General features: G+C 57.0%; 1 protein-coding gene and 1 long non-coding RNA gene across 2 annotated transcripts in view; one reads left to right on the top strand and one right to left on the bottom strand.

Annotated features, from left to right (window-relative positions):
- Window positions 1-14,817, top strand: part of DNAH17 (dynein axonemal heavy chain 17) — a 33,757-nt gene that overhangs the window by 17,015 nt on the left and 1,925 nt on the right. Inside the window, exons 47-79 of the mRNA XM_088176708.1 lie at window positions 2-209; window positions 305-470; window positions 553-655; window positions 793-940; window positions 1,042-1,133; window positions 1,309-1,470; window positions 1,561-1,725; window positions 1,884-2,075; window positions 2,468-2,734; window positions 3,219-3,380; window positions 3,822-4,055; window positions 4,241-4,405; window positions 4,500-4,595; window positions 4,683-4,900; window positions 5,093-5,300; window positions 6,730-6,845; window positions 7,113-7,305; window positions 7,409-7,644; window positions 7,934-8,050; window positions 8,438-8,642; window positions 8,986-9,150; window positions 9,278-9,418; window positions 9,538-9,708; window positions 9,847-9,969; window positions 10,109-10,302; window positions 10,414-10,562; window positions 10,663-10,790; window positions 11,047-11,274; window positions 11,796-11,987; window positions 12,551-12,730; window positions 13,054-13,236; window positions 13,901-14,083; window positions 14,274-14,417. Of these exons, the coding sequence (XP_088032834.1) occupies window positions 2-209; window positions 305-470; window positions 553-655; window positions 793-940; window positions 1,042-1,133; window positions 1,309-1,470; window positions 1,561-1,725; window positions 1,884-2,075; window positions 2,468-2,734; window positions 3,219-3,380; window positions 3,822-4,055; window positions 4,241-4,405; window positions 4,500-4,595; window positions 4,683-4,900; window positions 5,093-5,300; window positions 6,730-6,845; window positions 7,113-7,305; window positions 7,409-7,644; window positions 7,934-8,050; window positions 8,438-8,642; window positions 8,986-9,150; window positions 9,278-9,418; window positions 9,538-9,708; window positions 9,847-9,969; window positions 10,109-10,302; window positions 10,414-10,562; window positions 10,663-10,790; window positions 11,047-11,274; window positions 11,796-11,987; window positions 12,551-12,730; window positions 13,054-13,236; window positions 13,901-14,083; window positions 14,274-14,417 (5,634 nt within the window). The remainder of the gene's footprint in view (window position 1; window positions 210-304; window positions 471-552; window positions 656-792; window positions 941-1,041; window positions 1,134-1,308; window positions 1,471-1,560; window positions 1,726-1,883; window positions 2,076-2,467; window positions 2,735-3,218; window positions 3,381-3,821; window positions 4,056-4,240; window positions 4,406-4,499; window positions 4,596-4,682; window positions 4,901-5,092; window positions 5,301-6,729; window positions 6,846-7,112; window positions 7,306-7,408; window positions 7,645-7,933; window positions 8,051-8,437; window positions 8,643-8,985; window positions 9,151-9,277; window positions 9,419-9,537; window positions 9,709-9,846; window positions 9,970-10,108; window positions 10,303-10,413; window positions 10,563-10,662; window positions 10,791-11,046; window positions 11,275-11,795; window positions 11,988-12,550; window positions 12,731-13,053; window positions 13,237-13,900; window positions 14,084-14,273; window positions 14,418-14,817) is intronic.
- On the bottom strand, window positions 13,256-13,904 carry LOC148221535 (uncharacterized). Its single transcript, XR_015807844.1, has 2 exons — window positions 13,332-13,904; window positions 13,256-13,301 (listed from the first exon to the last, which is right to left on the bottom strand). It is a non-coding gene; the product is annotated as an uncharacterized LOC148221535 (long non-coding RNA).

The raw sequence follows: 14,817 nt of genomic DNA, 5'->3' as shown, positions 1-14,817 counted from the left end.
GGCTGCCGTGGTGCACACCACAGAGACCATTCGCCTCCGCTACTTCATGGACCTGCTGATGGAGAAGCAGCGGCCGGTGATGCTGGTGGGGAACGCAGGAACAGGAAAGTCAGTCCTGATGTGGGACAAGCTGGAAGCACTCGGCACAGATGAGTATCTGGTGCAGTCTGTGCCCCTCAACTTCTACACAACCTCAGCCATGCTGCAGGGTAAGGCTCACAGAGCCAGCAGCTGGCCCCACACTGGGCTGTGCCACAGGGTCCTGCAGTGCTGACCCCCCACCCACCTACTCCTCTCACTGCAGCCGTCCTTGAGAAACCCCTGGAGAAGAAATCAGGAAGGATTTATGGCCCACCTGGCACCAGAAGGCTGATCTATTTCATCGATGACATGAACATGCCAGAGGTGGACAAGTATGGCACTGTGGCACCACACACGCTTATTCGGCAGCACCTGGACCACGGGCACTGGTGGGTGCTGGAGGGATACAGGGTGATGAAGGGAGCCTGTCCCCATCCCTGGGGGAGCGTCACAGTGCTGGTCCCTGCACAGGTACGACAGGAACAAGCTGACCCTGAAGGACATCCGCAACTGCCAGTACGTGGCGTGCATGAACCCGACCGCGGGCTCCTTCACCATCGACTCTCGGCTGCAGGTGTGCAGGGCCTGGGCAGGGCTCTGCCTGGCACAGCCACTCTGCAGTGCCCAGAGGGTGGAACGAGGCAGGGGACCCTGCAGGGCCAGCTGGCTGTGGGGCAAGGCGCCCACGTCCCTTTGTGCCCCTCTGTGCAGCGCCACTTCTGCGTGCTGGCCGTGTGCTTCCCCAGCCGGGAGGCTCTGCACACCGTGTACGGCACCATCCTGCAGCAGCACCTGGCCCGCCACAACATGCCACTGCTGCTCCAGAAGATGCAGCCCCCGCTGGTAGCAGCAGCGCTGGGTGAGCCTTGGCCACGCCGGGGTGGGACCAGCCCTGGGGGAATGAAGGCTCAGGGATCTCTGCGGACCTGGAGCCTGCTCACCCCCCTGTCCTGCCAACAGCCCTGCACCAGAAGGTTGCCGCCAACTTTCTGCCAACAGCCATCAAGTTCCACTACATCTTCAACCTGCGGGACCTCTCCAACATATTCCAGGTTGTGGGAGAGCCGTTTCTTCTAAAATATTTTTATTTCTCCCTTTCCTCATCCCATATCCTTGCAGCATACCATGTCCCTGAAAAGGGCCTTGACCTCTTCCCAGAGCAAACCTTTGCTATCAGCTCTGAGCAGCACTAAAATAACCCTAAGGGCTGCGGGGTTTGTTTGTCAGGGGCTGCTCTTCTCCACCCCTGAATGCCTGAAAACCCCAGTGGACTTGGTGCGTCTCTGGCTTCACGAGTCAGAGAGGGTGTATGGAGACAAGCTTGTCGATGAAGAGGATCAGTACAGCTTCAAGAAGCTGCTGGCTGACATCTGCAAAGCCTCCTTTCAAGTAAGTTGTGCTGAAAAGCAGAGTGCTGCAGCCCAGTGGTGCCCCCAGGTGCCCCACAGCTGAGCCCCAGGGCTGGAATTGCCTCTCCAGGATCTCAATGAAGAGCTGATGTTCGCCAAGCCCAACATCTACTGCCACTTTGCCCAGGGCATGGATGAGTCCAAGTACATGCCAGTGGTAAGCTGGGCAGCTCTGAGTGACCTGCTCAGGGAAGCCCTGGACAGCTACAATGAGGTGAATGCAGTGATGAATCTGGTGAGTGCCTGGGGCAGGCAGCTCTGCCCTGAGAAGATGGGACTGTGGCATTGCACTGCTTGGTTGGGTTGGTGCATTATTGCTTGGTTGGGTTGGGCACTCACTGCTCCTTCTGCCCTGATCCAGAACACCAAACCTTTCCCTCCTGTTCTCTTCAGGTGCTCTTTGAAGATGCAGTGTCTCATATTTGCAGAATTAGCCGGATCTTGGAGTCTCCTCGGGGCAATGCACTGCTGGTGGGGGTGGGAGGCAGTGGAAAGCAGAGCCTGGCACGGTTGGCAGCTCACATCAGCAACCTCAGCGTGTTCCAGATCACGCTGAGGAAAGGCTACGGCATCCCAGACCTGAAGGTGGGAGCAGCCTTGGACCCTGGCTCAGTGCCACCTGCTTGGGGATGGGTCCTGCACCTGCAGCAGCGGTGCCTGGGGTGGGCTGGCGAGGCTCTGCCCTCCTGGTGACACTGAGCACACGAGGATTCACTCACAGGTGACACCACGAGTCCTGTCCCGAGGGGCCACAGTGTCCCCCAGCCAGGGATGGGCAGGAGCTACTGGTGGCAGCAGGGGTGGTGGTGTGGGCAGCCCTGGTGCTGTGCCTGGGCAGAGCACCCAGCACCAGCGCCTTCCCAAAGGCTCCTTCCCTTCCATCTCTCTGGGGCAGCCCAGGGCTGCTCCAAACTGGTCATTTTGGAGAACAGCCCATGGGGTTTGAACTGGGGAGTGACAGTTTCTCTCTGTCCCAGCTGGACCTTGCCTCCCAGTACATCAAAGCAGCTGTGAAGAACATCCCCGGCGTGTTCCTGATGACAGACTCCCAGGTGGCTGAAGAATCATTCCTGGTTGTGATCAATGATTTCTTGGCGTCTGGGGAGGTGCCAGGCCTCTTTCAGGATAATGACCTGGAAGCCATCATCGGGTCCATGAGGCCTCAAGTGAAGTCCCTTGGAATGGAGGATACAAAGGAAAACTGCTGGAAATTATTTATAGAAAAAGTCAGGCGCCAGTTAAAGGTGGGTGTTTGCTCTCCAGGTTGGTTTTTCTGCACCCTTGATTTGCCTCATCCAAAACCTCTTTACAACAGGCCACAGAACACTGAGGTCTCATCCTAGGATGGTGGGTTTAGGCAAAAGGTGTTTTCAGAGACTGCTCAGGTGCCCCCAGCCCCAGAGGCTGAAGAGCCCTGTATTGACCTGCCCGGGGGCAGAGGGGGTCAGTATTTGCATGGCCACACACCGTGCTGGGCACTGCCAGGGGCACCCACACGAGCACTGTGCTCAGCTGCTGACTGCAGCCACCAAAGGGAAGCCGGTGCCAGCCCTGGTGAGAGGCACAGGGCGCACCACCACAGACCACGGGTGCACACTGGTTGTTAATGGGAAGGCAGCAAATCTCAGGTCTGCAGCAGAATCCCTGCAGTCACGTGGAGCCCCCAGAGACACTGTCCCCAGCCTGGCAGCCAGGACACCCCACTCAGCCACTGCTGTCCTGCCCCAGGTTGTCCTCTGCTTCTCCCCTGTGGGCTCAACCCTGCGTGTGCGGGCCAGGAGGTTCCCAGCTGTAGTCAACTGCACGGCCATCGACTGGTTCCACGAGTGGCCAGAGGATGCTCTCGTGTCCGTCAGCAGCAGGTTCCTGGAGGAAACACCAGACATCGAGGTGAGCTGGGACCCCAGCACAGCTGCTGTCCTAGGGACTGGGGATCCCGGGCTGCACTGGGCGATGAACTGCAGCTCTGCTGCTCTCTATGTTCAGTGTGCCCAGGGATGGGGTCTGGCACTGGGAATAGGTCTGGGATAAATTTACAGCTGGTCCAGTGTCAGAACCTGCAGCCCTGTGCTGTGCTGGTGGGGATGAACCCTCCCTTTCCATTCTGTCCTTAAAATACCCCCACAGGCAACAGCCTGGGGACAGCAGTTCCTCCTCACACAGGGGTGTCAGGGACAGAGCTGGGCATGGGTGCCTGTGCCACCAGCATCTCAGCCCTGCCTTGTGCTGCTGATGAGAAGCTTAGCTCTGGCCCCTATGGCTGGACACAGAGCCAGCATTGCAGGAGGGCTCAGCACAGCCAGCAGCTCCCTGTCTGTGCTCTCTGTGCAGCCAGAGGTCAAGGCCTCCATCAGCCAGTTCATGTCCTTCGTCCACACGAGCTCAAAGGAGATGTCCAAGATCTACCTGGCCGTGGAGAGACGCTATAATTACACCACACCAAAGACCTTCCTGGAGCAGATAAAGCTCTACCAAAACCTGCTGGCAGATAAAAGGAGCAAGCTCTCTGCCAGCATCGACAGGCTGGAGAAGGGGCTGATGAAGCTGCAGAGCACAGCATCACAGGTGCATGCCATAGTCTCTCTTGTGCATCGTGCCTGTACTGGCACAGGGGGAGGGAGCAGGCACATCCCTGCAGGATGGTGACAGTGGCTGTGAGCTCCCCAAGCCACACCAAGACACTGCTGCACCACGAGGCAGGGCTTGGCAGGATCAGCCCTTTTATCTGCTCTGTTTCTTCCCTCCTTGAGGTGGATGACCTGAAAGCCATGCTGGCAGTCCAGGAGATAGAGCTGAAGCAGAAGAATGAGGACACGGACAAACTGATCCACGTGGTGGGTGTTGAGACAGAGAAGGTCAGCAAGGAGAAAGCCATTGCTGACGAGGAGGAGCTGAAGGTCGAGGCCATCAACAAGGTGCAGAGTGCTGAGCTGGTGTCCAGCGTGGGACGGGGCAGCGTGAGCTCTGTGGTCCCAGCCCCTCACCCCATGCCATGTCCTCCCTACCCAGATGGTGGCTGAGAAGCAACGAGCCTGTGCGAGCGACCTGGCAGAGGCAGAGGTGGTGCTGTCGGCCGCCCGCGAGGCCCTGGACACGCTCAACAAGGTGGGCAACCTCTCCCTGGGGAGAGCCAGCCAGCGCTGGCAGCCCTGGGCCAGGGTGATGCTCAGTGGCCCTGTGGTCCCTCCCCAGTACAACCTGACGGAGCTGAAGTCCTTTGGGGCCCCTCCACCAGAGGTGGTGAATGTGATGGCAGCTGTGCTGATTCTGACGGCCGAAAACGGCAAGATTCCCAAGGACAAGAGCTGGACAGCAGGAAAAGTCAAGATAGGAAAAGCAGACACTTTCCTTGCAAGCTTAAAAAACTATGATGGGGAAAACATCCCCGAGGCCTGTCTCAAGGCATTTGAGTGAGTCCATGGCTGGTTCCTGCCCCTTGACAGCCCCTGGCACCAGCTGCCCCGAGCAGGGAGGCCAGGGGGGACCCTGACCCCAGAGCACAGCAGGGTTTGGGGACGGGAGCAGGATGCAGGTGCCACCCCGGGGCAAGCCGTGGCCCGGGAGGAGCGGCACAGGGTGCCAGCAGTGCCCTCCCGTTCCAGGCCATACCGCAAGGACCCCAGCTTTAACCCGGAGTTCATCAAGTCCAAGTCGACGGCGGCGGCAGGGCTGTGCTCCTGGTGCCTCAACATGGTGCGGTTCTACGAGGTGCACTGCACGGTGAAGCCCAAGAGACAGGCGGTGGCCGACGCCGATGCCGAGCTGGCAGAGGCGCAGCAGAGGCTGAGTCGCATTAAGAACAAAATTGCGGTGGGTTTGTGTCCCCCAGTCACCAAATGAGCCAAACCACCCTAAAGGGAGACTGACCCCACTTGGCTCCCGTGTGTCTTTGGTGTGATTTAGCCTTTTTCCCCACGGCATTTCTTGCTTTGCTTCTCGCTATACCTCTCCGTCTATTTTTCACTTTGCTTTTCTGTTTCTCATTTTGTTTCTGTTTCTAACTCTGTCTGCCTGTCTGGTTCTCTAACTCTATGACCATCTCCCTGTAAGTCTATTTCTCTTTCTCTGTTTCTCTAATCCTATTTTACTATTTCCCCTAACCCTAACTCTACTTTGCTTTTTCTATCTAACTCTATTTTTTATTCTCTCTAGCTTTAACTCTATTTATTTTTCTAAATGTATTTCTATTGTTTTTCTTTATAACTCTATTTCTTTTTCTCGCTTTTTCTTTTTCTCTCTATTTCTAACATAGTTTTCCTTTCTAGCTTTAAAATAAAAATGCAGCAGTGGAAACTTTCAGGCTCCCTAGGAGTAAAAAAAAACAAACAAAAACTTTAAATAGTATTTTAAATAAAAATATTTATTCCTGAGAGCCTGAAATTTTCTACTGATGCACAGACATATAGTTTTTCTTTTTTTTTTATATATACAATTTAGGGCCCCTAATTAGTACTCCAGATGGGAGTAACTAATAATTACCTTGATTAAACATTACATCCCTACTCCCATCTGGAGAACTAAGTAAATTAGACAATTAATTAATTACACAAATATTGTTTAATTGGACGATTACTTTTTTAGCTAATTAGCAGATTCTTTCCGCACACGACGCGGATCCCTCATCAGAAGCCGAAACTCTCACACGACCCCGCCCTGGCACCGCAGCACGAGGCCCCGCCCCCGGACACGTGACCGCCGGGGCCCCGCCCCCCCACGCGGCCTCAGCACCGCAGCGGTGTTAGGTTGCCCCGCCCTCTGTGACGTCATCGAGGCCCTTGCTGAAGTCACTTGGCCCCTCCCCTCGCCCGCACACGTCATCATTACATCATCACTACGTCACAGCACCCCCAGTCCCGTCCGCCCCCCGCCACATCGCAGCGCTCCCCCGACCCCAAACCCTTTCCCCTGACCAGAATGCCGTAATCCCAGCGCTGACCGCGCTCCTGCCCTGGCACTGACCCGAGCGCCATCCCCAGAACCGCCCCGGAGCCGAGCGGCATCGCCAGCGCTGGCCTCACCCCCGCTCCTCCCCCGGTATTAACCCGAGCTCCATTCCCTACTCCAAACCCCACCCATGGCTCCCTACCCCGCCCTAACGCCACTCCTCACTCGCACACCGGGGTTATGGTCAGGGTCACGGTTAGCTTTAGAGTTGGGGCTGGGATGGAGATGCTGCAGAGCTCTGGGACCATGGAGCCTCCCATCCGGGTAGGGAATAACTCTGGGGGCTCTTCCACAGGCCTTGAATGCAAATCTGGCGACTCTCACTGCTCAGTTTGAGAAAGCCACAGCAGAGAAGATCAAATGCCAGCAGGAGGCTGATGAAACCAACAAAGTCATCACCTTGGCAAACAGGTACCGTGCAAACGCTGGCTCTGAAGCTTCAAGGCAGGCTGCTGCTCCCTGGCATCGCCTGGTGGCCCAGATGGAGCAACAGAGCCCCCCATACCCTCCCCAAATTAAAAATTTCTGAGATGAATTGGGCCAGACGTTCATGGGGACAGCCATCCGTGGAAATGTTTGGTGACAATGCCCAGATCACCATGGCTGAGTCCCCAGCCACCCCCCAGCCGGGTCACAGCCCCAGCCCCACAGCAGCCACCGTCCCCTGTAACTCCACAGGCTCGTTGGGGGGCTGGCATCCGAGAACGTGCGCTGGGCTGAGTCAGTGGAGCAGCTCAGAGAGCAGGGGAAGACGCTGTGTGGGGACGTGCTGCTGGTCTCTGCCTTTGTGTCCTACATTGGATACTTCACCAAGAAGTACAGGGCTGAGCTTCTGGAGAAGCACTGGGTGCCCTTCCTGCATGGGCTGAAGGTGAGAGGCCCCAGGTTCCATCCCAGAGTGCCTTCCCCCGTGCCCACCAGCCCGGGGGCTCCCACACCTCTGTGGGCAGGCACCCAGCAGCCCCTCTGTGCAGGTGCCCATCCCCATCACGCCGGACCTGGACCCCCTCAGCCTCCTCACGGACTCTGCCGACGTGGCTGCCTGGAACAACCAGGGGCTGCCCAGCGACCGCACTTCCACCGAGAACGCTGCCATCCTGTGCAGCACCCAGCGCTGGCCGCTGCTCGTGGACGCCCAGCTGCAGGGCAGCAAGTGGATCAAGAACAAATTTGGGGAGGACCTGCAGATCGTCCGTCTGGGCCAGCGAAGGTGGGCCAGGGGGTGTGGGGTGAGCCCAGGCTCAGGCTGCACCATCCCCCTTTCCCTGCCACTGAAGGGTGCAGAGTCAGGGCAATCACATCCCACATCAGATTCAGGGCAGCAGCCCTGATGGTGTACCTGACACCTCCAAAAGCTCTGTGGGGGCTGGGACTGGCAGAGCACAACGGGGTCCCGATAGGGCACAGTGGGTGGAAAGCTCTCTGTGAGCCCCCCACAGCAGCCCAAACCCCTCACTGTGCACAGACTTGCCAGACACGCCTTCCCTGTCCCCCCTCAGATACCTGGACATCATTGCCCAGGCGGTCTCTGAAGGACAGACACTGCTGATCGAGGACATTGGTGAGACGGTGGAGGCAGTGCTGGACCCGCTGCTGGGCAGGACCGCCAAGGGCAGGTCAGCACTCCCCAATGCTGAGGGGTTTCACCTGCCCCAAGCAGCCACTGCTGCCCCAAAATGCTGGCAGATGCACCTTCACTGTGGGCAGCTCGGGAGCCTGTTCTCCAGTGTCCCATGGAGGACACCTGTACTGAGTGTGCTTTTCTGGCTGTTCTGGCCCTTGGCATCCAGTTCATTTAGCGATTCAAGGACACTTTCCCTGGGACACCTGCCATATGGCACGATAAGCTGGAAGGGGAACTGCACCCCAGAGGCCATGGGGGGATGTGGCAGGGCAGTCTCCAGCTCCTGTTCCTCCATCCTTGCCCTGCCAAGTCTGGCTGAGAGCATGTGATGAGTTACTGCCCAGCGTGTGGGGATTGATTTGTTTAATTAACTGAACAGATACATGAGAATTGGAGATAAAGAAGTAGAGTATAACCAGCAGTTCCGCCTAATCCTGCACACCCGATGTTTCAACCCACACTACAAGCCAGAGGTGCAGGCTCAGTGCACTCTCATCAACTTCTTGGTGACACGGGAGGGCCTGGAGGACCAGCTGCTGGCTGCTGTGGTGGCCCGGGAGCGGCCGGACCTGGAGGCCCTGAAGGTACAGGGGTAGAGGGGCTGCTTAGGGGCGTGGGAGAGGCAGGGGCACTGCAGAGCTTTTGGGCAGGGAGCAGGAGAGCTCCCCTCCGTGTGCCCACTGCTGTTCGTTGAGAGCCAAGGAAGTCCTGACCAGACCCTGCAGCTGCAGGTCCCCACTGCCCCCCCCAGCCAGCACTGTCTGGGCACACTCATCACCTCACCGTGCAGGTGATGGTGGCACCCAGGAGGGGCCACATCCACCTTCCTGTGGCACCAGCACGCTGGTGGCCGTGTGACAGAGTGACTGGTGCCAGCAGTCTGTTGTGATCTCTTGAGTGACACATCCCTGGGTGCTGCTGTCGCAGGCAAGCCTGACCAAGAGCCAGAACGAATTCAAGATCAAGCTGAAGGAGCTGGAGGACTCGCTGCTCGCCCGGCTGTCGGCTGCCGGGGGAGATTTCCTGCGGGACACGGCACTGGTGGAGAACCTGGAGATAACAAAGCGCACAGCCAAGGAAATTGAGGAAAAAGTAAATGTGCTCCCTGGAGCTGGTGCTGCAGGCAGAGAGACAGCTCGGCTGGGCACCCAGCAGGAGGGTGGGCACCGCTTTGATGTGTGACAGGGTTCTGGTAACACCCACCCCCCTGCACCTCCAGGTAAAAGAAGCTAAAGTCACTGAAGTACAAATAAACGAAGCGAGAGAGAACTACCGGCCGGCAGCAGAGCGTGCATCCCTGCTGTACTTCATCCTGAGTGACCTTTGCAAGATCAACCCCATCTACCAGTTCTCTCTCAAGGTAGATGGGGAGTGAGGAATGACAGAGTTGGGGGAGCACGGAGATTCAGTGTTTCAGCTTTCATGCTGCTGACAAGACCCCAGCAGCCACATGCTGATGCCTGCTGGGATCTTCCTCAGGCCTTCAATGGGGTTTTTGAGAAAGCCATCCAACGTGCCATCCCCAGCGAGGACACCCAGCAAAGGGTGATCAACCTGACGGACCAGATCACCTATTCGGTCTATGTGTACACTGCACAGGGTCTCTTTGAGAGAGACAAACTCATCTTCCTGGCCCAGGTTGCCTTCCAGGTAATCCCTACAAATGTCTGGGGCATTCATGTGGCTTTTAGGCAGCTTGTTCTCTGGTGCTGCTGTGGATGCACAGAGCATCTTGCCTCTCATGCTGGGGCTGTGGGCAGGATGTGATGCTACATTCCCAACTTTAAGGTCCTGGCCCTCAAGAAAGAAGTGAACCCAGCAGAGCTGGACTTTCTCCTGCGCTTCCCTGCCAAGACTGGTGTCACGTCCCCTGTGGACTTCCTGCAGCACCAGGGCTGGGGTGCTGTCAAGGTGGGTCTGTGCAGTTGCCAACTGTGCCAAGGCAATGCCAGCACAGCCCTAGGGCAGCGGGTCTGGGGTCACCTGCAGGGGGTCCCTGAGGAGGAGCAGAGCGCAGGAGTGATTTAGTCCTTCTCTGTGGGACCTGAAGGCACTTTCAGAAATGGAAGAGTTTACCAGCCTGGAGAACGACATCGAGAGCTCAGCAAAGCGATGGAAAAGGTTTGTGGAGATGGAGGCGCCAGAGAACGAGGTGTTCCCCATGGACTGGAAGAACAAGTCAGCCCTGCAGAAGCTGTGTGTGCTGCGGTGCCTGCGCCCTGACAGGATGACCTATGCCATCAGGTATCTGGTGCCCAGCACAGGCTTCTCCTGCAAGAGCCCCAGTGTCACCACTCCAGCTGCAGCCAGTGACTCTTCCCATCTCACAGGATGGATGGTTCTGTTTTTCTGTAGGAAATTTGTGGAAGAGAAGATGGGAAGCAAGTATGTGAAAGGAAGGAGCATTGATCTGTCTGAGGTGTACAAGGAGAGCAGCCCCTCCACGCCCCTGTTCTTCATCCTCTCCCCTGGTGTTGACCCGCTGAAGGACGTGGAGGCTCTGGGTGAGGCACTGCCCACCCCTGACTGGCAGCAGCCCTGCCGGCCCAGTGGCCAGAACTGCATGGCCCCAGGTGATACTGACAGCAGACATTCCCCTCCCAGGCACCAGGCTGGGTTTCACCATTGACAACGGGAAGATCCACAACGTATCCCTGGGGCAAGGCCAGGAGATTGTGGCAGAGCACGCCATGGAGGTGGCAGCTGCAGAGGGCCACTGGGTCATCCTGCAGGTGGGCGAGGGCAGTGGGGCACAGCACAGGGTGCACAGCTCCGATGGCAACTGGGCACACGAGGGCACAAAGTCCTGCCAGCGCCCATGCTTGGTCACCCCGCTGGCGATGGCAGTGCCAGTGCCTGGGCGAGCTGCAGTGCCCAGCCCGAGCACCCTCGTGCTGTTCTGCACCTTCCCCTGTGGAGCCACAGTAGGAATCGGGGTGTGGGGGTGAGGAAGTGAGATTCACAAGGTGCAGAGAGTTTCTTTTGCAGAACATCCACCTCGTGGCCCGGTGGCTGGGCACGCTGGAGAAGCTGGTGGAACACCACAGCCTGGACAGCCACCCTGAGTACCGACTGTTCATGAGCGCCGAGCCAGCCCCCAGCCCCGAGACACACATCATCCCACAGGGGCTGCTGGACAACTCCATCAAGATCACCAGCGAGCCACCGACAGGCATGCGTGCCAACCTGCACGGAGCCCTCGACCTGTTCTCCCAGGTACCCCCCTGTGCCACCCCCGCCCTTCCAGCGCTGCCTCCTCGGGGTGTTCTGGTCAGCAGGTACAGCTCATCCCCTGCCAGGGCTCCACAGGCTGAGCACCTCGACGTGTCACTGCTGCCAGGGACACTGCACCTGGAGCCAGCCCACACTAGCACATCCTCCTGGAGTGCCCAAAGTCCCCCTCTGGCAGGGGTTTAGGGGTAACCAGAGCTGCCCGAGGCTTTCCAACACAAGGCAGTGCCAGGTTGCCAGTGCCTTTCCTGAGGGTGAACCTGGAGCTGCTGCAGCTTTGCCATGAACAAGCTGCCTCAGCTGTCAGCATTTGGATGTGAACTCGTGATTCCTTCATGAACAAATGAGTGCAAACATTTCCAACTAGCAAATCATTAAAATACAATTGTATGCCTTTTTTTTTCTAATTAATACTTTCAGTTCTCTTTTGCCTAGGAATGTTCTTCACTAGAGGGGCATCTGATAGCAGTACTCAGCTGCAGCCCAGCCTCCCTGTTCCTCTGCAGGAAACACTGGAGCAGTGCAGCAAAGAAACGGAGTTCAGGTGCATCCTGTTTGCACTTTGCTACTTCCATGCAGCAGTGGCTGAGCGGCGCAGGTTTGGGACCCAGGGCTGGAACAGGTCCTACCCCTTCAACAACGGCGACCTGACAGTCTCTGTGAACGTCCTGCACAACTACCTGGAGGCCAACCCCAAGGTGAGCATAGCCAGGTGACTGCTCCTCAGCACAGCACACACTGCAACAATTGGCCTTCCTTAGAACATTCACCAGTTTGCAGTACAAACATTGTCTCGTGAGGAAGCCCAGGGCCAGGAGCGATCCCTCCCCTGCTCCCTGCGCCCTCAGGCAGGCCAAGGGGATGAGTCCTCGGCCTGGCCGAGCTAGGTGGAAGAGGCAGAAAAGTGCCTGCCCTGATCCATGCCTTGGTGATTGGTGGATGGTTCCACCTAAAAAGCAAAGCCCACCCCAAGAATGCAGATGCAGTGAGCAGGGCTGCGGTCTCCCCTTTAGACCTGCCCTCACAGATGTGATCAGTGCCAGCTGGAAAAAAGATGTGATTCAAACCACAGATGGCTGTGTTCATACTGGGACAAGGAGCAATCTGTGGGTGATCAAGAGACACCCCTCTTCCCAAGCCTCTGTGGGTGCAGGGACTGTCACCTCCCTGCAGAGGTCAGTCCTGGAGCCATCACTCTGGGGTTGCATGGGGAACTCCTGGGGAGGTGCTCAGGAGTCCCAGCCTGAGCCTCTCCCTGCAGGTACCGTGGGATGACCTCCGGTACCTGTTTGGTGAGATCATGTACGGGGGGCACATCACCGACGACTGGGACCGCCGGCTGTGCCGCACCTACCTGAGCGAGTACGTGCAGCCCGAGATGCTGGACGGGGAGGTGGCCTTGGCTCCAGGGTTTATGATCCCTCCCCGCCTGGATTACGAGGTAAGAAACATTGCAATTTGCTGTATAGAACACCCCTGCTGTGGGTAAATGTGCATGAGTGCGTGTTCCCTCTGCTCACCAAGGGAATGCGGGGAGAGTGCCAGTCCCCTGGGAATGCACAGATTTGCTGCAAAAGTAAATCCTGTGGTTGAGATGGAAAGGGAAAAACTTGGCTGAGACACGAGTTAAAAAAGAGCCTCCGTGTGCACAGGCAGGTGCTGCCAAGGGCCCCGGGAGTGGTGATGGGTTTGTAAGGTTGCCGAGAACTTTGGGCTCCTTTGCCTGCCCTTCCAAGCTAACACTGGCCCTGACCCTGCGCCCAGGCCTACCACCAGTACATCGATGACAACCTGCCAGGGGAGAGCCCCCACCTGTACGGCCTGCACCCCAATGCAGAGATGGGTTTCCTGACCGTCACCTCAGACAGGCTCTTCCGCACCGTGCTGGAGCTGCAGCCCAAGGAATCCGAGGCTGCCGGAGGCACAGGTGCCTCCCGAGAGGAACAGGCAAGTCAAGTCCTGTCTCTTTATGGTAGAAATTAACTGATTTTCTTTAAGGTTGGGGGGGGAACCTCTTAATTTTCTTTAAGGTGGGGGGGAACCTCTTAAGGGTGACAATTGAGAGTCTAGAGAGGGGAGACAACAGAGAGAGCAGGCCCCATGGCAGTAAGGAGGGGCTGGCAGAGGGAAGTGGTTCCAGCCCAGCCACTCGTGGTCACTGGCCCAGGGATGGTGGCACACACAGCACAGAGGCAGCTGGCAGCATGGTCAGCAGCCTCACACCCTCATGGGGCCAAGATGCACCACTGGCAACACATGGCTTACATGGGGCAGGTAGAGCTGGCTGAGGAACCTCCATTCATGAGGGCAACTACTAAAAACAGAGATTTAAAGTAAGTTTTTGTAAAAGTCTTCTTCTTGACTGCCTGGACTTTACAATTGAATTTCACAGCCTCCATGGCCTCAGGTCTCTTACCCTGGCTATCAAAAAAACCCCAAAACTTCAGCTTTTTAAGACCCAAGAGCAGTTAGTAACAGAATGGAGCATTAGTAACAGAGGAGGAGGTACAAAGAAACACCAGGGCAGAAAAAGAAAAAAATCTTACCAACTTAAATGGAACCTGCAGCATTTTTCTCTGGGCAAGAGCAGTTTATGGCATTCTCATTTCAGGTGAAGTCAGTCCTGGATGAAATCCTTGGGCAGCTGCCGGAGCCGTTCAACATGGAGGAGATGATGGCAAAGGCAAAGGAAAAAACCCCATACACGGTTGTAGCCCTCCAGGAATGTGAAAGGATGAACATCCTGACCAATGAGATCAGGCGCTCGCTGAAGGAGCTGGACCTGGGACTGCAGGTACACAGCAGGCAGCAGCCTGCATCACCTCCCAGCATTTCCAAAGCTCTCTCTGCCCTTGCTGCAGCTCTCACCCATGTGCCAGGTGCAGCCAGGCAGCCCCGGCCCTGCCCCCCGAGCCCGGGCACAGCCCTGGGCTGCCCCTCCACTGGCTGCAGTGACACTGCCTGGGCTCTTCTCTTTCTCAAAGGGAGAGCTGACGATTACATCCGAGATGGAAGAGCTGGCCAATGCTCTCTTCTATGACAGCGTTCCAGAATCATGGACACGTTATGCCTATCCCTCCCTCCTCAGCCTGGCAACCTGGTATGCAGACCTGCTGCAGCGGATCAGGGTGAGCAGAGCGTGTGTGACAGTCAGAGCTTGGGGGGCCCCAGGACTCTCCCCACCAGTGCACTGGTTTATTTCTCAGCATCAATTTAACCAGCCTGATGTACCTGAAAAGGGCTGTTCCTCCAGGAATGGGAGCACAAATCTGACCAGGGTTCCCATTCTAGTACATCACTGCAGATCAGCTCCCTGCCCCACTACAACTCTGAATGTCCCCTTGAAAAAAATTAATAAAACTGGCTTTGTTAAAAAAAACAGCAGTATTTTCTGCACTATGAATTCAGGGATTCAGCTTCATGGCTGCAGGGGAATCTGCTGCTTATTCCTCCCACACCACCTCCAGCCAGTCCCCAAGCTGAAGCTTGGGTTATACACAGCAAAGCATCAGCTCTGTCAGTGTCCTG

This window comes from Sturnus vulgaris, chromosome 20, assembly GCF_052056855.1.
Source record: "Sturnus vulgaris isolate bStuVul1 chromosome 20, bStuVul1.hap1, whole genome shotgun sequence".
Lineage (NCBI taxonomy): Eukaryota > Metazoa > Chordata > Aves > Passeriformes > Sturnidae > Sturnus > Sturnus vulgaris.
This window is presented reverse-complemented; position numbering and strand designations above follow the sequence as displayed.